This window comes from Sardina pilchardus, chromosome 7 (assembly GCF_963854185.1).
Source record: "Sardina pilchardus chromosome 7, fSarPil1.1, whole genome shotgun sequence".
Taxonomy (NCBI): Eukaryota; Metazoa; Chordata; class Actinopteri; order Clupeiformes; family Clupeidae; genus Sardina; species Sardina pilchardus.
The window spans coordinates 16,520,581-16,542,727 of record NC_085000.1 but is presented as its reverse complement, the minus strand read 5'-3'; the positions used below and the strand labels follow the sequence as shown (position 1 = coordinate 16,542,727).

Here is a 22,147-nt window from a genome sequence, read left to right as displayed (position 1 = left end):
CCTGCTGCAGCAGCGTGCCGTTGCTGTGCTCGCTGCGCAGGGAGGTGAGCGACGTGCGCAGCGGAGACTTGACCACGGCGGCCATGCCGTACGGGACGCTCTGACGCACGCCGTAACCGTGACGCATGCCGCCCATGAACTGTCCCTGAAATGTGCCTAGAGAGAGAGAAGAGAGAAGAGAGAGAAGGGGAACATATTGGATTATTATGAAGATTGTCTGCTTACGTCAGCTAAAACCTCCCCACTGAGTTCACTCAATATACAAGCCTTCATAAGACTCTGAACTCTTCTAAGGACTCTGAGAGTCTTTCTCTCTCTCTCCCTCTCTCTCTCTCTCTCTCTCTTTCTGTATGTGTGTGTGTGTGTGTGTGCGTGTGCACATCAAAACACACATCCACCTGCGTCAGCCTATAATAGGCCCTTGCAATATAAGCTCCCACAGGCAACATGATGCTCTCATTACTTGCTGCAACACTTCTGTGATAAATTGGTGCAATACAACTACTCGCCTGAATTCAATTTAATGCCATGGTAGGCTCACTGGCATGGTTCACTTTCCCCTGTCGACTATGTACTATCAAGCAACAGTGAAGTTATGTATGGTGGATGAACATGTGCCACATGTTTAAGGCACTCATTTACATGAGTGTGCGATTTGTGAGGCGATTAAAAAAGTAAAAGAAATTGTCGAGTGCTTGCTTTACTTATTTTCAAACTCATTTACATGAGCAAATAATGAGTTCTGACACGTAAAACTCAATACTGTCGCACAGAGCTAGCTAGTATCCTCTTTGCGGGCCGTGCGTATCCCCACACCACTTCCTGTTAGGGATATTACTACTTCCTGCGTTGGATCTTCCACTAGCATAGCAAAGCCAAATAATTCTAGTCAGGTGCCAACAGAGAGAGAGCTGCAGAGCTCTACAGAGGACAGATCACCAGGCACCAGCAAACTCAATTACTTCCCCCCCCACCCACCACCCGACTTCTTTTTTTTTTCTTTTTTTTAATCACGATGCCCTTTGGTGCCAGTCCTTAAAGCACCTACCCCTGCAACCTCCCCCTCACACACAAACAAACACAGCCAGTGGTATGACAGACTAAACACAGACTGTCACTTATGAGACTGACACAATCACACACACACACACACACACACACACACACACACACACACACACACACACACATACAGTGCTACAATTCTCAGTAATTAGTTCTCTCAGAAGATTACAGTATATGATCATGCATGTAACTCTGGTGTGCACAACAGTAGGATTGCAACAAGTAATAGATTATTTTAACTATTCAATTAATCACCAACTATTTTGATAATCGTTTAATCAGAGTGTGTCCTTTATTTTCTTTGAGGCTTAAGAACATTCTTTGAAATTCTGAGATTGCAGCTTCTTACATTTGAATATTTTTTCATCTTTAATTATTCCTCTTTTACACTAAACTACTAAATACATTGTGTGTGTGTGGACAAAGCAAGACATTTGATGACCTAATCTTGGACTTTGGGAAACAACGATCAACATATTTTTGTTAACTAATTGAGTTATCAAGAAAACAATCAACAGAATTATCAACTAGGAAAAGAATTGTTCGTTGCAGCCTTACACCGCAGTAAGTGATCTGATTATCATGGTTACTCTGAGCATGGAGAAGAGATGGGCAAATGTGCCACTGTCACTGATCACCAACAGAAGACAGCAGGAATAGCTTCCCTTTTGCAGGGGAAACTCCATCTGAAAAAACACCCTAGCACATATGCTGACAGACATATGCTCTCTCTCTCTCTCTCTCTCTCTCTCTCTCTCTCTCTGCCACACACAGTTTTCCCCCAAACTCCTCTGTGGATTGGACCCTGGCAAGCTGATCTACTCAGACAAAGAACACACTTCTGGCGCCTAATGAGTGTGTTTGTGTGTGTGTGTGTGTGTGTGTGTGTGTGTGTGTGTGTGTGTGTGTGTGTGTGTGTGTGTGTGTGTGTGTGTGCATGTGTGTGTGCATGTGTGTCAGAGGGAGAGAGAGAAGGAGAGTTAGAGAAACAGAGAGAGAGCGAGAGAGAGAGAGAGAGAGAGAGAGAGAGAGAGTGAGAGAGAGAGGGAGAGAGAGTTTCAGATGTCTCATGTGTCAGTGGTGCCCCTGACGTTGATTTACCTGAATACATTCTTCTGAAGTAACAGCTCTTTTCACACTGTGGCTCATTTCAAGGCAAAACAGCACACACATTATGATACCTACTCTGAAATATGAGAACTGTTTCACACCTATGCACACCTACACACACACACACACACACACGCATGCGCGCGCGCACACACACACACACACACACACACACACACACACACACACAGACACAGACACAGACACAGACACAGACACACACACACACACACACACACACACACACACACACACACACACACGCACGCACACTGTTGTAACTCCATGGTCTAATAGCTGCACTCTAATACTTGCTTGCTTTGTTGACACACTCTTAGAAAAGGGTGCTATATAATAAATAACCCAAATGCCTGCTTTATATAAGGTATGGCACCCCTAGATAGTTCTTTAAACCTTTGTGAAGGATTTACCAAAGGAACCCCTAAGCATTATTTAAAGCCTGCATGGTTCTATACAGCAACCCAAGAACCCTTTTTTAAGAGTGTATGCTCCAGAATCATGGAGAACCAAGCAGGAGACACCTACATTAAGGCTCCAGGAACCTTTCTCCTTGGAACAGAGGCACATTTTCCAGTACTTCCTTGGGAACATGGTAACTATCTAGTCAATGGGATCAATATAGACCAGAAGTATATTTTTATACATTACAATAGTTCAAAGGTCAGAAACGGGTGCGTTTATGAAGACACCGCTCACATTTGAACACAATAGCATCTAGTTATAAATGCTAAATTGTCCATAATTGCCATAACGCAAATGCGTAATGATGGATGTTGCAAACAATCTGAGCGTGCATTTGTGCTATGTGCTATGCGGTGTGTGTGTGTGTGTGTGTGTGTGTGTGTGTGTGTTATTGTAAAATTCTTACCTCCATCTGCGTAAGTCTCCGTTCCATATCCTTCCTGAAGTCCATTATTCCATGTGCCTTCGTACTTGGCGCCACTTCCCTGGCTGAGGCGCGTGCCATACCTTCCTTTGAAGCCGTGAGTCCACTCGCCCTTGTATACCCAGTGTCCTTTTGTCTCTATGCCCAAGCCGTGGCGCTTTCCTTGAGACCAGTAGCCCTCGAACGTGTTTCCGCTCGGCCAGGTGTAGATCCCGACCACCTCAAATCCGTAATTCCAGGAGCCTGAGAATTCCCCTTGCCCCTTAGGTCCTGTGCAGATTCCATGGCCGTGCGCTTTGCCTCCCTCCCAACCTCCACAGTATGCCCCACCATCATCAAACTCAAACCTGCCCCCACTCATGTTTCTACTACTCGAAGTGGACTTCAGCTCAAATCACTTGATACTAATAAATCAATTGCCCTCAAAGAAGTCGGGAGACGAAATTGATACTGTTATCACCTTTACTCCTCTTCGTCTAATGTTGTCCCAAAATGTTTATAAATACGTTCATGAATCCATATTCTTATTGAAATATTCATATTTTCCACCATACAATGTCACAGTACGCGTGTAAACGTATACGACTCTTGTAGGATGATTCCAGAATCCTGGTTCAGGCATTAATCCAACAGTTGACAGGTAGTACTTCTCTTGATTCCGAAACTTCTTCGATTGGCAACTTCATGGAAACTGAAACACATAGGTCTAAGTTGGAAAGGAAAATGGTGTCTTCTGTTGCATGTTGTTCCTAAAGTTGACTTTTGATTTAAATCAGTCTTAAAAGCCTTTGATCATCCATGGCTCGGTGGAGGGTGTCTGCGCCCCTCGCCCCTCTCCCTGCCGCCCCTCTCGCGCGCTCTCCACGCGCCTGCTGCTGCTGGAAGCGTTATAACAGACCTAACAAGGCGAGCAGATCCTCTCTCGGATCCAAAAATACAACCCAATCCTTACCCCGCAACAAGGCACTTTTAAAAGCAGTGCCAAGGCACTTGCTGCCTAGGGGCTGGGCGGGCTTATGACCATATCAAGTTCAGACAGTTCTATGTTAGGATCACAGAGCAGTGCGGACAGCGTCGTTTACTGAATGTTGGATATGCCATTCTGTAGTTAAACTGTAAAACAACCTAAATGAATACTTAAGCTTAGAGAAACATTACTTAAATGTGGTACCACAAGGATAAACCTGAAATATATGAAAATCTCACAAAAAGTAGGCTAATGGACCTTGAAGATGCATACAGTAGATTATATAGTGTTTGTGCGTGCGTTTAAGCCTTAAATAATTTTAAAGTGTCTAATTTACCTTGGTTGTATTCTAATAGCCTAGCGTTTGTATGCGTGTGTGTGTGTGTGTGTGTGTGTGTGTGTGTGTGTGTGTGTGTGTGTGTGTGTGTGTGTGTGTGTGTGTATTTGGGGTGTATGTGGGGTAGGCAGGCTGGAGGGGCGGAGCATGGTGCGTCCTAGCGTGCGAGTTCTGGCCAACATCACAAGTCGTGATGTGCTGAGACCCCGTGTATCAACACAGGTGGTATGCACATGGCTGCGATCTCAGATCCTACAAATCTCGCGGCAATTAACAAATCGTGACTTTCTCTGGTGTCCACCTTCTGCTTAGAGGTCTCCTGAGAATATTCTCTCCAATCATAGCATAGTCCCCAATGTTGTGGTGGTTAGGATATGAACACCTTACTTCAAAAAGTAAGCTAGGCTAATAGTCGTAGACGTGTACATTTCCTTAATCGGTCCTGAATTTCTAATGCAAACTGGTATAGGCCTATTTCTTAATATTTCTGTCAAGTATTGACACTGAATTATTTCCATACCGGTATATTCTATCCAAATACAGTTCCATCCCACTGTAGAACTAGACTCAGGCGGCCTAACTCTAATGTCTTTAACAACGTGATGAAAAGATTTATTGACGTTTCGTTTGCAGGTGCATATGCTGTAACAGACAGGCAATCGGAAGGCTCCCTCTCCTGGTGAATAGCATATACAGTAATAAGAAACCTATTTCTTTTCACATTTTCATCCACATAATGCTTTCTGACAGATTTACAATGGTGAAATCACGAAGCACATTTTGTGTCGTGTTCATCCAGATTAAATATCATGTATCAAATATGTTGTATTGGCATCTATGTTACTGACGATGTATGCAAGTGCAAATGCGTTTGCAGTCTTTTTTCTAATATAAACATTAATTTGGTGATATGAATGTATGTTAAATGCCGATTCTGGAATATATGCACTTTGACCTTCGCGTGAAACGCGCTCGAGTGCTTCTCGGGGGCTTCTACGGCGCATGTTTGCTCTCTGTGATGTAATACACATATGCCTAATATTTCCCATGCTTCACTGCATGTTTGCCTCAGATGGAGCTCACTCTGTGTCTCTTATACCTAAAAGGAACCGTGGGTTTTGTCACGGACACTACGGACACGGGGTCGGGTTTTGAAAGGGATTGAGTGAAGCGTTGAGGTGTAATCAATGATGCTCTGTTCGTGGTGCTGAAATCCCCTGCTCTCTCCCTCGCTCGCTAACTCTCACTCTCTCTCTTTCTCTCTCTCTCTCCCTCTCTCATCCGTACGTCCGTTCCTCCCTCTCTCTCCCTTTCACTCCCTCCCTGGTACCCTCTCACACGCACAAAATCCTCTGTCATGGCGTCTTCCAACCATGTTACCCCCACCAACTGTAGCTGGTGGCCCATCTCTGCCATGGATGAAGACGGCAAAGAAACGGATGGAGAAGAAAGCCAAGAACCTACCATAGAACCCAAACCCTTCTCCAAAGATAGGCTCGTCTTATATCACTGGACGCAGTCCTTCGCGTCTCAAAAGGTAATATCACAGCAGGAAAATGGAGGTGTCTGTGTAAATGACATGTCATTTGTAGCGGCGTTTTTACTAGGATTTCCCGAATATATTTGCTGTTGTATTGTCAGTCTTTCATATTTGAGAGTGTTCTGTACGTCTCCATCGGTTAGAAGACGATGTCTTTTGGGAGATATTACGAAACTGCTGCACCACCTAAATATCTAGTTCTTATGGGATACAGTATACTAGGATTCGTGATTGCTTGTCAATATCCAGACGTATTTTTGTGTCGATTGGAAACGCTTATGGAATAAACATTGACATTGTTGCCAAATTACTCAATTCGACATCATTTTGAGCTACATCTTCTTAGCTTTCAAGATGACACTAAATAATTCATTGCAATGAGCTAGCATTGAGAAAAACAATCAACTTGCAATGGTTATCTCTTTTGCTTTATGGTTAGCCTATGTTGCCTCCGGTGTCTGGAGTGATAATGTAAATGTTAGCCTGTCGGCCGGGACGAGGTTCTGGGTCTCTCGCGTCTCGGTCACTTAGGGTAGCGGTAGGGTCGCCTGCTCAGAATCATGAGCAGTCCCGGAAGCCTCAGGTGCAGATACCGTGCTTTATATTGTGAGCATGGTCAACTAGCTTTTCAAAGCTTTGACTTGAGCTGGACATTAAGTAGCTTAATTAATAAACTAAATTATAGTAAATTATATAGTAAATTCCAGACAGAGAATGAACCAGTCTATCTGTTCTCGCATGGCATCTGTAAGATGTGTGTCCTTTTGGTGGTGTTTAGGATGTAGATTGTGAATCTGTATCAGTTTCTGTGATCACATCTACAGTCTTTCTGGTCTCTCTGTGGCTATGGGTGATATGGCTACAGTGGGCATGGTTACAGAGTTATAGAGTTACAGAGGCATTTTAAATCTGGTGCTGTCTGTCTCCCAACCAGTCCCTTTCATCAGTGACCATGCAGGTGTTCTAGAGTGGGGTTTTCCAAAGTTTGGCAACAGACCTGCTGGATAACACTATTACTACACTGCTGTGTGTGTGTATGTGTGTGTGTGTGTGTGTGTGTGTGTGTGTGTGTGTGTGTGCGCAACAAAGTGAATGTGATACATGTTGAGGCCGGGTGTATTATTGCTGTATCTTGATCTGAATGGTGTAAGTTGAAATATTAGCTGCAGATCAAAGACCCGTACTCAGCAAGTGTTTAGGCTACAGCACAGCAAATAAGACACCTACAGAGAAGAGGCGGAATTGTTACTGTAAGTGGGTTGACAATGGAATGGTTGACACAGATTAGTGTCTATGGGTACCTAGTGATTGTCCCTAATGTAGGGGTGACTAGTTTTGTAGTATCATTGGCAAGTGACTCTTGGTATAGATGCCTAGGTTTGGTGACGGAACAGAGAGACCTTGTTTGTGTAGATAGATAGATAGATAGATAGATAGATAGATAGAGTCTTTATTGTCCTGTAAAGGATATTCTTTTTCACATGTCATTTCATCCATAAAAGATGGCAGCATTTGATGTAACATACATCTCATACATATAACATATCACATATCACACATCACACATCACACATCACATATAAGATATAACATATAACATATAACATATAACATATAACATAACATATAACAATAACATATAACATGACACCCACCATACCATACACACCCTATACCATACCATACCCCCATCCCTCTAGTTCTCTAGTTGTGTTTTGGAATGTAGCAGCACCAGCGAGATGTTGTGGATATTAGAGGAGTTGGATTGATTTGGTGTGGCTGTGAACGTGTAGTGCATGTGTAGATGGAGGAGTTACATGTAGATGTTTTTGGATGAAGTAAATGGTAGCTGTGGTCAGAGTAGGCTATATTCGTGTTGACCTCAATCTCCATACAGTACGTCGTCTGTATGTTCTTGTGGAGAGTGAGTTGTGTGAGCGGTCAGAGTAGTCTGTCTGTTCAGACGTACCTGGCGAGTGTGCTCCTTGGGAGAGTGTGTTGGGAGAGGGATCTTGGGTGGGGGCTCGTGCTGCTGAAGGCCCGTGGCAGGGTGCATACCTGGCGAGTGTGCTCCTTGGGAGAGTGTACACACACACACACACACACACACTCGTGCTGCTGAAGTGCCCGTGGCAGGGCACCAGGCCAAGTGTGCCTGCTAATGCCACTCATCACCCCAACACAGTGGCTGCAGAGCCGAAGGGGACGGCTGTTAATCTGCATTATCAGAGAGGCAGAGTCCAGCAGGACCCCGTGCAGGCCGACTGGGTTGTAATTATGTCAGAGGGGGATGTTTTACTGTCCTACCAGGAGCTGGTGCCATGGCACTCTGCTGTGTAAACCCAGCTCTAATACTGTGGTGTGGTGTGTGTGTGTGTGGTGTGGTGTGGTGTGGTGTGGTGTGGTGTGGTGTGGTGTGGTGTGTGTGTGTGTGTGTGTGTGTGTGTGTGTGTGTGTGTGTGTGTGTGTGTGTGTGTGTGTGTGTGTGTGTGTGTGTGTGTGTGTGTGTGTGTGTGTGTGTGTGTGTGTGTGTGTGCGTGAGCGTGTGCGTGTGCGTGTGCGTGAGCGTGCGCGTGCATGTGTGTACACATGCATGCATGTGTGTGTGTATGTGTGTTCTGTGTGCAGACTGCTTTTTGTGTTGACTGCAAGTAAAGTATCCATATCACTGAAACGTTAGCCTGATTACCATCGACTTTCAAAGGCTCTGCGAGACTTTAGTCTGACCAACAGCCTGTGCTAACACGGTTTCTTGCCAGCGCTGGTTGACCCGCCTCCTTTAAGTGCCTCGATTTGCTACTGGTAGATGTCAGAAAGCGGATTGCCGAGTTTGAACCAATAACAACACTCTTTCCGCTGCCTTGAACACGCCTCTACCCAGAGACGTTGGAGCTGCTCAAAGTTGATTGGTTCTCGACCAAAGGGGGCAGTTCCGCAGATTTCGGGAACTCAGAAATCCTTCTCAATGAGCAGTTGACCAGACCAGCAGCAAAAGCCTGAAGGCGTTGCGTCACTGGGAGGGCGTGCCAGGCTACTGAAACGTAACTGTTTGTTGCACCTTTTTTCATAGCTTCAAGGTGTTAACTCTGCACACATTTGGTAGAAGTCTTAGAATGAGAGGAGTTTGTGGTGGCCCTTGCCGTCCCAGTGGTGTTTTGAGCCCCTTGTTACACCCAGGCTATGGTAGAGTGGATCTGTGGAGTCGAACACGCTCAGGCCTCTGATTCTCACTGAAGTGTCTCAGAATCCCTCTCCTCTTATTACCGCTGGACATATCAGCTGACAGTGGCAGTGATGACACTTGGCCAGGGTGAGCTGGACGAAAGAGACCTCTAACTGTTTCTGTCTCTGCTGGCCACCGCTGCTGCTGCCGGCCACTGCTGAGATCGAGGAAACCCAAAACACAGGCGAAACATGGGAACTTTAGCGAGTGACACATTGCGGGACTGGATGTGCAAGTGTCCCAGACAACAGGCCTCTTGTGTCACCATTATTTGGGGCAGCCGTGGCCTACTGGTTAGGGCTTCGAGCTTGTAGCCGGTTCGATCCCCGAAGTGCCCTTGAGCAAGGCACCTAACCCCTCACTGCTCCCCGAGCGCCGCTGTTGAGCAGGCAGCTCACTGCTCCGGGTTAGTGTGTGCTTCACTGCACTGTGTGTTCAATGTGTGCTGATGTCTGTGTTCACTAATTCACGGATTGGGCTAAATGCAGAGACTGTAATTTCCCTCACAGGATCAAAAGAATATATATCTATACTGACTTGCTTTGAACTGCAGGGCTGTCTGTTGAATTCCAGCAGCATGGCATACTGTACTGCAGTGGGTCCCAAGACCAATAACCTGTAATTCAAAGACTGTGGAGGAAATGTGAGCCTCTTTCCACACAGGCTCTGCAGAGGGCAGCCGTGATGGGCTGAAGGACCCGATGGAGGCATGGATGGGTTTGAATACAAGCGCTACACTTCTCTCGCACATCAGTGCAGAGGGCGTTTATTACCCCTCAATTACCCGCGTGTTAAATGGTAAGATTAAGGGTTGATAATTGCCATTAATTGAGGGCTCAGACGACTGAAGTGGTGACGATTTCGAAATGATTGCCTCCGGACAAAGAATGAAAGAGATTTTTTTTGACAAAGCTTTCATCAGAACAGTTCACCCAGCACAGGTCTAATGGGTATTACATTTTAGAGGCAACAGCCCAAACAGAACAGGCAGCTTTGTATTCCATCTGGAGTCCAGCTTAGAATGAAACAGGTTAGTCAGAGGAGGACCCCAATTTTTGGCCAGCGATGCCCGAACCAAATCCCAATTTGTTATTCTGTAATACCAGGGGTTTAGCAAGTGTTAAATTGCTGTTGGCAGCAAGCTCTGCTGGAACGATTGCATTCCTCATTTTGCAAACATTTCTTTAAAGTATGTAGTTAATGTGTGGCCATCAATTTATCATGATTTCAACTCATTTGGAATTGATCTGATGAGCTTTGCATTTCTCCTGCTACACTGCTGGCCGACTGTGCCATCAACAGTACCTTAAGTGAATGTGTGTGTGCTAAATTCAACTCTGGCATTGAGGTGGATTTTGGCTGCTCCAAAAGGAGTGTGTATACTGTATATGCCACATGCATCTGACTGTGAATCCCTTGCTAGACAACTTTGTACATGTTTTGCTCATACTATGCACATGTTTTATGTGCTATAGAGTCTCATTTTCAGGGTCATAGCATACAAATCTCAAAAATTCTAAAAATGATTAAAACAGTCCCACTTTAAGGCATCAAGCTTAAAGGCATATCCCAGTGTACTGCCGACAAAGCCAAAGAGCAGCAATTGCATTTTTTGTGAAATTCACTTTTTTACACCAATATAAAAAGCCAAATCCTCTGATCAATCAAAATCTTATTGATCTACTGAAACAGTTTCTGGAGATAGTGACGTGTACGAAAAAAATAAAGACAGCCAGTGCTCATGGGTGTGTGTGTGTGTGTGTGTGTGTGTGTGTGTGTGTGTGTGTGTTTGCCATCGTGCCCCCAGGTCCGTCTGGTGATCAACGAGAAGGGTTTGCTGTGCGAGGAGAGGGACGTCAGCCTACCGCTGACGGAACACAAGGAGCCCTGGTTCATGAGGCTGAACCTGGGCGAGGAGGTGCCCGTCTTCATCCACGGCGACACCATCGTCAGCGACTACAACCAGATCATCGACTACTTAGAAGCCAACTTTGGTGGAGGTACAGTACAGTAATGCATCTCTCTCTCTCTCCACTGTGAACTTATCCGCTTCATGATGCATTTAGTACGTGTGCGAGACAAGTTGTAAATTGCTGCTCTGGCAATTATGGTAACAGTTAGAGCACACTGTATATTGATTGCACGCAATAACATACTCTGTGTCGGCATGAATAGTTTATTTCTAGTGTTTGTGTGCAAAGTAATATTTGGCCTGTAGGGAAGTGAAGTGATGCTATGTAGCCTGTAGTAGTGCCTATAGTAGTGTGTGTAGTAGTGTCTATAGTAGTGTGTGTAGTAGTGTCTATAGTAGTGTCTATAGTAGTGTGTGTAGTAGTGTCTGTAGTAGTGTCTATAGTAGTGTGTGTAGTAGTGTCTGTAGTAGTGTCTGTAGTAGTGTCTATAGTAGTGTCTGTAGTAGTGTCTGTAGTAGTGTCTGTAGTAGTGTCTATAGTAGTGTGTGTAGTAGTGTGTGTAGTAGTGTCTATAGTAGTGTGTGTAGTAGTGTCTGTAGTAGTGTCTGTAGTAGTGTCTATAGTAGTGTGTGTAGTAGTGTGTGTAGTAGTGTATGTAGTAGTGTATGTAGTAGTGTATGTAGTGTAGTAGTGTGTGTAGTAGTGTGTGTAGTAGTGTGTGTAGTAGTGTCTGTAGTAGTGTCTGTAGTAGTGTCTATAGTAGTGTCTATAGTAGTGTGTGTAGTAGTGTCTGTAGTAGTGTATGTAGTAGTGTCTATAGTAGTGTGTGTAGTAGTGTCTATAGTAGTGTGTGTAGTAGTGTCTATAGTAGTGTCTATAGTAGTGTGTGTAGTAGTGTCTATAGTAGTGTGTGTAGTAGTGTGTGTAGTAGTGTGTGTAGTAGTGTATGTAGTGTAGTAGTGTGTGTAGTAGTGTCTGTAGTAGTGTGTGTAGTAGTGTATGTAGTAGTGTGTGTAGTAGTGTGTGTAGTAGTGTCTGTAGTAGTGTCTGTAGTAGTGTCTATAGTAGTGTGTGTAGTAGTGTCTGTAGTAGTGTATGTAGTAGTGTATGTAGTGTAGTAGTGTGTGTAGTAGTGTGTGTAGTAGTGTCTGTAGTAGTGTGTGTAGTAGTGTATGTAGTAGTGTGTGTAGTAGTGTATGTAGTAGTGTCTGTAGTAGTGTCTGTAGTAGTGTCTGTAGTAGTGTGTGTAGTAGTGTCTATAGTAGTGTCTGTAGTAGTGTCTGTAGTAGTGTCTATAGTAGTGTGTGTAGTAGTGTATGTAGTAGTGTATGTAGTAGTGTGTGTAGTAGTGTGTGTAGTAGTGTCTGTAGTAGTGTCTATAGTAGTGTGTGTAGTAGTGTCTGTAGTAGTGTGTGTAGTAGTGTATGTAGTAGTGTGTGTAGTAGTGTCTGTAGTAGTGTCTATAGTAGTGTCTGTAGTAGTGTGTGTAGTAGTGTATGTAGTAGTGTCTGTAGTAGTGTCTATAGTAGTGTCTGTAGTAGTGTCTATAGTAGTGTCTGTAGTAGTGTCTGTAGTAGTGTCTGTAGTAGTGTGTGTAGTAGTGTCTATAGTAGTGTCTGTAGTAGTGTCTATAGTAGTGTCTGTAGTAGTGTGTGTAGTAGTGTCTGTAGTAGTGTCTGTAGTAGTGTCTATAGTAGTGTCTGTAGTAGTGTCTGTAGTAGTGTCTGTAGTAGTGTGTGTAGTAGTGTCTGTAGTAGTGTCTTAGATGGGGCCTGTGATGAGCTCTGCTGTCAGAAGGTTCACAGCAGACCTTGAGTGAAATGGAGCATCTCACACAACTGAGGATCTTCCCTGTCCATGAGTGAAACACACACACACACACACACACCATCCCCCCATCTAGACCTCCTCCCCTTGGGGCTACTCGAGCATGTAATGAGTGCCAGGGAAGCCACACACACACACACACACACACACACACACACACACACACAGACACACACACACATTGTGCTCTCTTCGATAAGCCCTTTAGTAACTACTGTTATACTTTCAAGGACTTCCTCAACTACATTACTAGACTGCTCCTAAGAATTAAGTTGTAAATATGCCAAAATATTTTAGCATATAAATCATTGCTCTTGCGGTGAAATGCAAATAGGTCAGACTGGTAGCAATTCATATTCATTCAACAAATGAAAGTATACTTTATTTTGTAGATCCAAGAACGGCTTTGGATACAAGTGTGTGAGTGACACACATCTACGCACAGATAGTTAGAAAAAGGTATTGGCAGACAGAGAGAGAGATTGAGAAGGTACCGTCATTTCCCAACTATTAGCCGCAGCTTACACATCAATTTGGCAAAAATTCTTCAGCTACAAGGTTAATACACGGGGCAGTTAATATGGTATTAATATGATTTTGTTTATTTTAAGTTGCATGAAACAAGGTCCTGCGGCTTATAGGCTACACAATGCGGCCAATACACAGGAAATGACTGTAGTGAATGGAGCAGCCCAAAGTACAGTGATGGACATTCAGTACAGCAGGATTACAGTAGATGCCACCCTCACGGCAGATTAAACACTTACCAACGCTCTCACAGGCGCTATCAGGGTGATGCCCTGCCATTCTGGTGCTGCTCTCTCAGCAGTCAGGCCCTCCAGCCTCCGTAGGCAGCCAGTCAGCCAGTCAGCCATGGCCTGGCAGCCTCAGAGCCTCAGAGCCCCAGCAGGCACAAGGTGCTTCAGCAAAAGGGTTAGAGCTGACTGGGGTGCAGTCAGGGTTTACTGAGGAGCGCGCGAGATGGGCCAGGGAACGACTGCTGTGGGAACGACTGCTGTGGGTGATATCTGTCGTCAAACGGCCAGCGCAGCTCTATTGTTCTGATCCAGAGGGCCTCGTGCGGGCCTGTCCAGGACACGCGACGGGTCGAGCTTGATGAGTCGGCAGGTTGGCCAGACGCCAGGCAGGCACCACAGAACTTTGCCTCGGAAATGAGTCTCCTAGGCCGAACCCTGTAAATGCAAGATGCAGCAGCATGCATGTACGATCAATTCCACATTAGCATGTGTGTGTGCGTGTGTGTGCATACGTGTGTACATGTGTGTGTGTGTGTGTGCGTGCGCGCGCACGCATATATTAATGTGATAATTTGTGTGGGTGTTTGCGGGGCGGTTGCGTACAGAGACGGTGGCCCAGCTGATCCCAGACGCAGAGAGCCCCATACACGAGCGTGTGCAGCAGTACCGCCACCTACTGGATGGGCTGCCTATGGACGACTACACGCACGGCTGCATCCTGCACCCTGAACTAACCGTAGACTCCATGATTCCAAAGTACGCCACCGCAGAGATTCGCAGTAAGTGATACCGGTGATTACACAAACCTCTGGCTGCCTTTGCATAAGTGTGTGTGTGTGTGTGTGTATGTGTGTGTGTGTCAGCAAAAGCTCCTGGTGGCAAGAGAGAACCTAGGTCAGATGACCTGTGCCAGCTCCGTCTGCAATGCGCCTGTTGTGCCTTACGTAAATCTCACACACACACTCGCTATCTCTCTCTCTCACACACACACACACACACACACACACACACACAATAGGGTGAATGAGTCTGGGGAAACCCTGCTCTACTGCAGAATATGCCTGCCAACTGACAGAGAGACGGCCAGATGCTGGTTTTATGGCTGTGTTTAATGCAATGCTCTCTTTATTAACAGATTTAATTGGTTGTCATGCCTCCTCATCCAGCAATGCAGACACACTGTGGATGCAGGCTTTATATCATTATACACCGGCCAGATATTTGCCAGATTTGTGGGTTCAATAATAACCTTTGTCTGGGGTGTTGTAATAAAGGGACTATATGCAATTCAAACAAGCAGCATCAGGCCTATTTGTTTTGAACACGGAGTACTGTCCTCTACATGTGACTTCTCAGCTCTTCCCACAAACAGACTATCATGATGAAAGAGTATAATTCTGAAGTACTCTGAAGAAGTTGTTTGAGTTGAAATGTTATGTTCATGTTGCTACAAATGAGTAACTCTTTAGCTACAACAGGTGTTTGTCTCATGTTGTCCTTCCATTCAACCCTCCCTACACACACACACACACACACACATTGGCAGGACACCTAGCTAATGCAGCATCAGAGCTGATGAAGCTGGATCACGAGGAGCCGCAGCTGACAGAGCCATACTTGTCGAAACAGAAGAAACTCATGGTGAGATATCAGGAACTTTCATCCTTCTCATCATCTCGCCTCATACCTGTCACGTTTGTTTCTTGTTCACTCATGTCTCTGTTTTGACGTGACAAGTGATTACAGTCCTGAGTTCTGATGGTGATCTATGACTATTTTGATCTCACTGTGGGTTCTTATTCAGATCTCATAAGCCACCCTGCATTTTAATTGTGATCTCATAAACCATCCTGTGTCCTTATTGTACTGTAATCACATGAACTGTGCTCTTATTGTTATCTCATAAACCACTCTGTATTCTAATTGTGATCTCATATTATCCCTGTGTTCTCATTGTGGTTTCATAAACCACCTTGTGTTTCTATTGTGATCTCATTAACCACCCAGTGTTCTGATTGCGATCTCATAAACCACTCCTTGTTTCTCATTGTGATGTAATTAACCACCCAGTGTTCTTCTGATTGTGATCTCATCCCTGGGCTCTAAATACTGAGCTCATAAACAATAACGGATTGGCATTATACCCAGACCACATCAGGTTCAGATGTCAGTTTGTCATAATGCCACAATTGCAAGCTAGTAATGAGTCATTTTATACTCATTCTGGAATTACCAGACGCTTAAATGTCAAGTTTAAGATAGATATTGTCTTGTAGCAGTCAAATTCCTCATTCCCTACTTCTCATTTTTTATTTTCATGTTCTGTTATACTATGCAGGCTATGTAAGTACAAGTTGACAATATCACCTTTTAATATCAATAGCTATGCAGCAGATACAGTAGATTTAGGTTTGATAGTAGAATGAAGTAGAATATCCCACCTCTCAATGCTATCTTCCAACTAACATCAGAATCATAATCATATTTTCATTGCTTCGGGTGCATCATGCAAGACATCATAATTATGAACTTAAATGAATAGATTGTTTGTAGTAAGATATCCTTGTAAATCAGATGGCGATTGCAAAGTGGTAATGAAAGGTTGGTTGGTGTAATACTGTATGATTTGTATGCATGTCTCACATCGACAATTAGCTGATTGTTTGTGTTTGCACAGGCAAAGATCTTGGACCACGACAACGTTAACTACCTGAAGAAGATCCTGGGTGAACTAACTATGGTACTAGACCAGGTAGAAGCTGAGCTTGAGAAGAGAAAATTGGAATATGAAGGTTTGCTCATTTTCTTTGTCGAGACTCCAGCTCTTCCCAGTCACTTTCCAAACTACATTTTCCATGTGACCACTGGCCTGACGTGTGTGTTGTGTGTGACGTGACAGGTCAGAGGTGTGAGTTGTGGCTGTGCGGGCCGGACTTCACGCTGGCGGACGTGTGGCTGGGAGCCACGTTGCACCGCCTGAAGTTCTTGGGACTCTCTAAGAAATACTGGGAGGACGGGAGCCGGCCCAATATCCAGTCGTTTTTCGAGCGCGTGCAGAAACGCTACGCCTTCCGGAAGGTTCTGGGAGACATACACACCACCCTCCTGTCAGCGGTTCTACCCAACGCCTTCCGTATGGTCAAAAAGAAGCCGCCATCCTTCTTCGGGGCGTCTTTCCTGATGGGGTCACTGGGGGGTATGGGTTACTTTGCCTACTGGTTTTTAAAAAAGAAATACATGTAGTAAATGCCCCCCTTCCCTTCCCTCTTGTCTTCAGTGTATGTGTAATTTGTGTGATGTTTCAACTTTTTTTTCGGTAGCTTTGTTTTATGACAGCAGGAATATAGGAGTCTGTACAGAGAACAACACCAATACTCACAAGATAAATAAGAACATTCCAAGACAGGGAGTTCTTCCTCTGACAGCACGTTTCCAGTTTATCGATGCCTTCATCCTGGTTTCTTTCAGGAGTTTATTGATGTTTTGTTAGTTTTTTTTTATGTTGTTGTTTCATTTGTTTCTGCGTATCTCTGGAGGCATGCTTGAGGCCTTTGGCCATTTTGACAAAATATCGTCAAGACAAATATTCATAACCGTCTTACTGATTGTGTTTAACTTGATTGCGATTAGTTTATGACTTTGTGACAACATATTGCAGTCTGGTTTCCTTAATGCCAATCGTGACATTCACTTTTAGCCCAGTAGCCCTGTTGATACTGTAACTTTCCTTCGAAAACCTGAGACTCTCTCTGAATTGTCTCCTGTTGCCAAATACTGCCAAACTAAATAACAACCTTTACATGAATACGACATATTGGTTGACCAAGAAAAAAAAAAAACATCCAGTCATTACCGTTTAAAGAAATGATATCAGAAAACTGGAAAATGTTAGGCGACATGATGTGCATTGAGTGAAATCAAACTCATTTAGTCATCACACCCACCCTCCATGTAGGACTGCACAAGTAGACGCTACACACTAGACCTCATATTAACTCACTGATGGGACTCGCTCCTGCCATTGCATTGCATGATTTGACTGCCTTGATCCAACATCCAGCCATGTATCTGTGAGGTGTGGTTTGGCCAGGCAGGTGTGATAGTGACTTTATGGTCATATTAACTAGGTTAGTTTGAAGACATTTGGGAGAAATGTGGAAATAACAATGAATCGATGTAAAAGAGCTCTTTTCACAAAAAATCCCTTTACATTGGTTGAATATGTGTTAACCATAAACGGGGGTGATCTCAGTTGTGTATGACATGTCTGTGCATGACAAAATATGAACAAATGTTGAATGTGGTGAACAAATGTGTGTGAGTGTGTGTGTGTGTGTATGTGTGAGAGAGTGTGTATTCATGCTGGCAAGATTGCTGCTGATATGTGTGTGTGTACTTGCTTCGTTGTCTGCTGAGATGTCACCTTGTGTCTAATGTGCCCTGTCCCTCTTGTCCCTCAGGATGAAGGGGTGTGTGATGGTTAAAACGGAGTTCGCCCCTTTTGCTTAGGTGAGGGCGCTGAGGTGTGTGTGTTCAAGTAAGTGTGTTATCTGTGGTCATGTGATCAAGACGTGTGGTGCAGAAAGGACACGACAGGGTCGGCCCTCTACCACAAAGTTAGCAGTGTGCTGTATAGTTTCTAATCTCATGGAGCCCTGCAGCTCTGTCCAATGGCAATAAAGACAAACTAGTGGTAGATCCTCATTTATGCTCTGAACGAATGCTGTATATATCAGTGTTACTGTGATTGGTGTAGCTAGCTAAGCATGACTGCAGAAGAAGATATCTCCACCCTTCATCGGTTACTCTGGTCCATTCCTACCGCTTCCTGCAGGCCTGTAAGTTCTGTGAAGAGGAGCTGTTTGCCGTTTGCCGACAAATGGAAGTTCTCCAGCTTCACATCCAATGCATCTTAAATGGGTGACCTTATCAAGGTCAAGCTGGTGTACAGTAGGCGAGCAGTGGATACGTGGGACAGGTTCATATAGTTTTCAGAGGGGGACTGTGAACGGTGTTTAACCAAAGATAATCATCTGTGTCTCACGGTCACCTCCACACACGATCATCTGCATCTTTTCCTATATGGTCTTCATGCACTGGATATTTACATTCACACGTCTGTCCTTTTCATGTATGTGTGTTAGTATGTGGTGTCGTGTATTAATGTCTCTTGTTTTTAAAAACAGATGTTCAACTGTTTGGAAGCATTCACTCAAAAGCCATTGTCAAAGTCACTGAACACACACGTACCAGTCAGTCACAGAGCTCATGACCTCTATGGATTTTTGGACACATTTCAATGTCTGTCTGTGGTGTTCCTCCCATGAGACCGATACATCCAGGTTCAATAGAAAATAGAATCAGCACCAGAATGTAACTCGCGGAAGTGTCCTCCACCTCAGTCATGTTGGTCCGAGAGTCAAAGGCCAGAATTTTGGCGAATCTGATTTTGACAGTCAAAGTTAATTTCTTTGCTGTTTCTTGTTCCTTAGGGTAGCTCAGTAAGATAAGAGAGGGTGTCCAGTAATGTCCCCTGGGGAAATTCCCGATATTATTTATAAATTAAATTTCCCAAGGGATATCACCTGGCACCCTCGCAAATCTTAAAGAGTGAGGCCCACACCAAGACTACAAGATACAGCAGGGAAAAAAAATGTTAACTGATGAAATCAGGTCCGATCCCACGACTCCTGGACTATGTGGAACAGTTGAGAAAGCCATTGGGAACATCACATCCTCTCAGAGCCCCTCGTCACACTTCCCAGCAACCCACACTCCCTCTGTGTCTGTACTTGCAAGTCCTCTTTGTGTTTACTTTAGAGGAAGCTGTGGGTCCTGAACCACTTTGAAGTCATAGCTTATTATACAAACCTACAGAGATGAGTTAGCTATTTGAGAGGGAAGATTTCTGGCCATTTAAGTTCACAATAGATTATTTTGAATTTTGTATTTTTTATTTTTATATTTATAAATATGCATTTATTTAAGGTGCTTTTAAAAATGTTTGTTCATAAGCCTTAATTTGTTCAGTTGCCATCGATGACAAAATAAATTAAAAAGCTTAACAGAACAACCTGGGTTGCTGTATTCATTCGTATAAAAGCCATACAACACAATCACCCAAACAAACTTACCAAACTTGTCAAACTAGTCAAATTAGTATACTGCAGTCTAAATGGGAATTGTTACTGTAACAACGCTCATGAAGGACAAACAGGCTTTTTTCTCTTCTATCTTGAATGCCATATATTGGAGATGTGACACCCTTACTTTGGAGATATTGCTGAGTAGAGATACCATTAAGCTAACAAAAACTTTCTTTACAAGAATCTTGCGTGCATACTGTAGGCCTAACATACCTCAAAACAATTTAGACTACCAGTTTGATGGTAACAATCTTTCAAGAGTCTTGGAAGTAGTTCAAAAGTATTCAGTTTGTATTACAGTGAAAAGACTGAACAACGTGTTTTACAGCAAGCTCTACTGAGATGTTTAATAAATTCTATCATATCAGACATAATAAATAATTTCATTAAAACAGATAAACTTGGCACAAATCATATTCCTGTGTAGTGCTAAGAATCTATAGCTACTGTAGATCCTAACATTTGAATTTGTTGGGAAAAGACAATCGAAAACAAAACAAAAAGACAGACCATTTGGGTGCTCCATGACTTTCAATACTTTTGTCAATAGAAAGGGTAACATCGTCTAGTCGTGTACAGTACTGATTCCATGGATCAGAGCAGCATTAGTTACTGATCCACTGATGGCGTAAGACAGTCTACAATTGATCCTCCCGACACATTTCTTGTGGAATTACTGAGATCAAAACAAATGCCACCCTGACATGGCGAATGCGTGAAACACAGAACCTCTTAATGTAAACACCTGACCTGAAGGCAACAATGATCACAACCCAATGTCACTGTGACCAATGGAAAGGAACACCACAAGACACTTGGATTACACTTGTGGGTTTTTTTTTAGGTACGTCAGCTGCCTACTGCCATGTCCTTCCATTCAGAACGGCATTTCAACAGAACTTAATAAACTTACAAAGACACAAAGTGGACCCTAACGAAGTACAATGGGTGGAGGGAGATTGTTTCCTCAGTGCATTCCATTTGTCTGATTTTTTTAATGCAGTAGTAAGATAAGTGCGAGTTAGTGAGCTTATGTTCCTCAGGCATGTTGCTTGGTCTGTCTCTGAGGAAGGCCTGGCGATAGGCGATTGCGGTACCAGACCCGATATGTGAGGTACCAGCCCAGAAGTCCACAGCCCGTGCCCACAACTTTGTCCATTGTGCTGTGAAAGTACACAGAAGTGCTGGCAAACATAAACAACCAGAGGTACACTATGATGGACATTGACACATACAGTCCGTTCAGCAGCGGTTTCCTGAATCCAGGCGCATCATCCACCATGGATGCCATCTCCTCACTGATGACGAGGGCAGAGTAGGACAGAATGAAACTATGTCCAGATATGTCATAGCCATCCCAGACAAAGCCATTTTTCCTGCAGATGCCTTTACTGGTAATATCTCCACGGACGACCTCCTTGGTGCTGGTTTCATAGCACGACCCTGTAGCCTCCTCAATGCTTTCGAAGGTGTTGACACAGATGTACCAGACAGCTGTGGCCACCACGAGAGCGCAAAGCCGCTGCAACACAAACACGGGCGGCCGTTTCAAGGAATTGGAGAGGAACACAAAGGGCACCAGCAAAAATAAGGTCCAACCCCATGACACTTTCACGAAGTATCTGCAAAACAACAACACGACAACACTCAAAACATAGACATCTTACCATTCATAAGAGGGACACTAATCCACGGCTGGCTAGAACAGCCTCTGACAGGCAACGTTAAAGTTAACATACAAACACCATAACATACACTTGGGAAACGTTAATGAAAACCGGTTTACCATCATTTTTACGTACATCAGTAGCTTACTGACGCTTTTCTTGCGTATTCATTGCTTTCTAGGACTGACTGTAGCTATGAATGGACCTGGTGGAGTATGATGTTAGTCATATTCCTTTTAGCTAACGTCAGAGTACTCAGGCTGCTAACGTTAGCATACAACATTCACATCGAGGCCAGCTAAGAGCTAATGAAGGTGTTGTCAGACTCCCAGCGATCTGAATGAATACTGAAAGTATTTCACGAAAATAGAGAAAATCCTGTTAACTACGTTTCAGATGAAAGCCTAGGTTTGGCCCAGCGAGGAAGAACATGCACCTTAGCTACACTCCAAATACTTACAAGTTGAGAACATTTTTGGTGTCACTGAAATATGACTTCGGGACGAGGTCTTGTTCTTTCACATATGATCCTATTAAACAAATTAAAGAGAAGGCACAAGGTAAAAGTACACGATCTGCTGAGAACGTCCAAATCGCCCTTAGCTTTTTGACTATTTGATCCATATTTGCCATAATGAGGTCTTGTCTCGGCTGAAATAATGCTGTTGTGGAACACCACTAAGGAAG

General features: G+C 44.0%; 3 protein-coding genes across 3 annotated transcripts in view; 1 reads left to right on the top strand and 2 right to left on the bottom strand.

Moving 5' to 3' along the window:
• jph2 (junctophilin 2) overlaps positions 1-3,952 on the bottom strand; it is a 21,373-nt gene extending 17,421 nt beyond the window's left edge. Inside the window, exons 1-2 of the mRNA XM_062540928.1 lie at positions 3,065-3,952; positions 1-156 (exon numbers count right to left, since the gene is read on the bottom strand). The exon at positions 1-156 is cut by the window's left edge and continues 661 nt beyond it. Of these exons, the coding sequence (XP_062396912.1) occupies positions 1-156; positions 3,065-3,443 (535 nt within the window). The 5' untranslated portion in view covers positions 3,444-3,952. The remainder of the gene's footprint in view (positions 157-3,064) is intronic.
• A 1,791-nt stretch (positions 3,953-5,743) lies between these two features.
• On the top strand, positions 5,744-19,780 carry gdap1l1 (ganglioside induced differentiation associated protein 1-like 1). Its single transcript, XM_062540926.1, has 6 exons — positions 5,744-5,923; positions 10,957-11,149; positions 14,253-14,426; positions 15,194-15,288; positions 16,325-16,439; positions 16,547-19,780. Exons 1-6 carry the CDS (start codon positions 5,744-5,746, stop codon positions 16,888-16,890), a joined length of 1,101 nt encoding a protein of 366 aa, XP_062396910.1. The 3' UTR covers positions 16,891-19,780.
• A 988-nt stretch (positions 19,781-20,768) lies between these two features.
• fitm2 (fat storage inducing transmembrane protein 2) lies at positions 20,769-22,147 on the bottom strand. Its single transcript, XM_062540927.1, has 2 exons — positions 21,921-22,147; positions 20,769-21,415 (listed from the first exon to the last, which is right to left on the bottom strand). The coding sequence occupies exons 1-2, from the start codon at positions 22,091-22,093 to the stop codon at positions 20,833-20,835; spliced, it is 756 nt and encodes a 251-aa protein (XP_062396911.1). The 5' UTR covers positions 22,094-22,147; the 3' UTR covers positions 20,769-20,832.

Coding starts and splice junctions, on each gene's coding strand:
- gdap1l1 (XM_062540926.1), top strand. CDS start 5,744: ATGGCGTCTTCCAACCATGTTACCCCCACCAACTGTAGCTGGTGGCCC. Junction 11,150..14,252: donor AGAAGCCAACTTTGGTGGAG/GTACAGTACAGT, acceptor GGTTGCGTACAG/AGACGGTGGCCCAGCTGATC. Junction 15,289..16,324: donor CGAAACAGAAGAAACTCATG/GTGAGATATCAG, acceptor GTGTTTGCACAG/GCAAAGATCTTGGACCACGA.
- fitm2 (XM_062540927.1), bottom strand. CDS start 22,093: ATGGCAAATATGGATCAAATAGTCAAAAAGCTAAGGGCGATTTGGACG. Junction 21,416..21,920: donor ACCAAAAATGTTCTCAACTT/GTAAGTATTTGG, acceptor GTTGTTTTGCAG/ATACTTCGTGAAAGTGTCAT.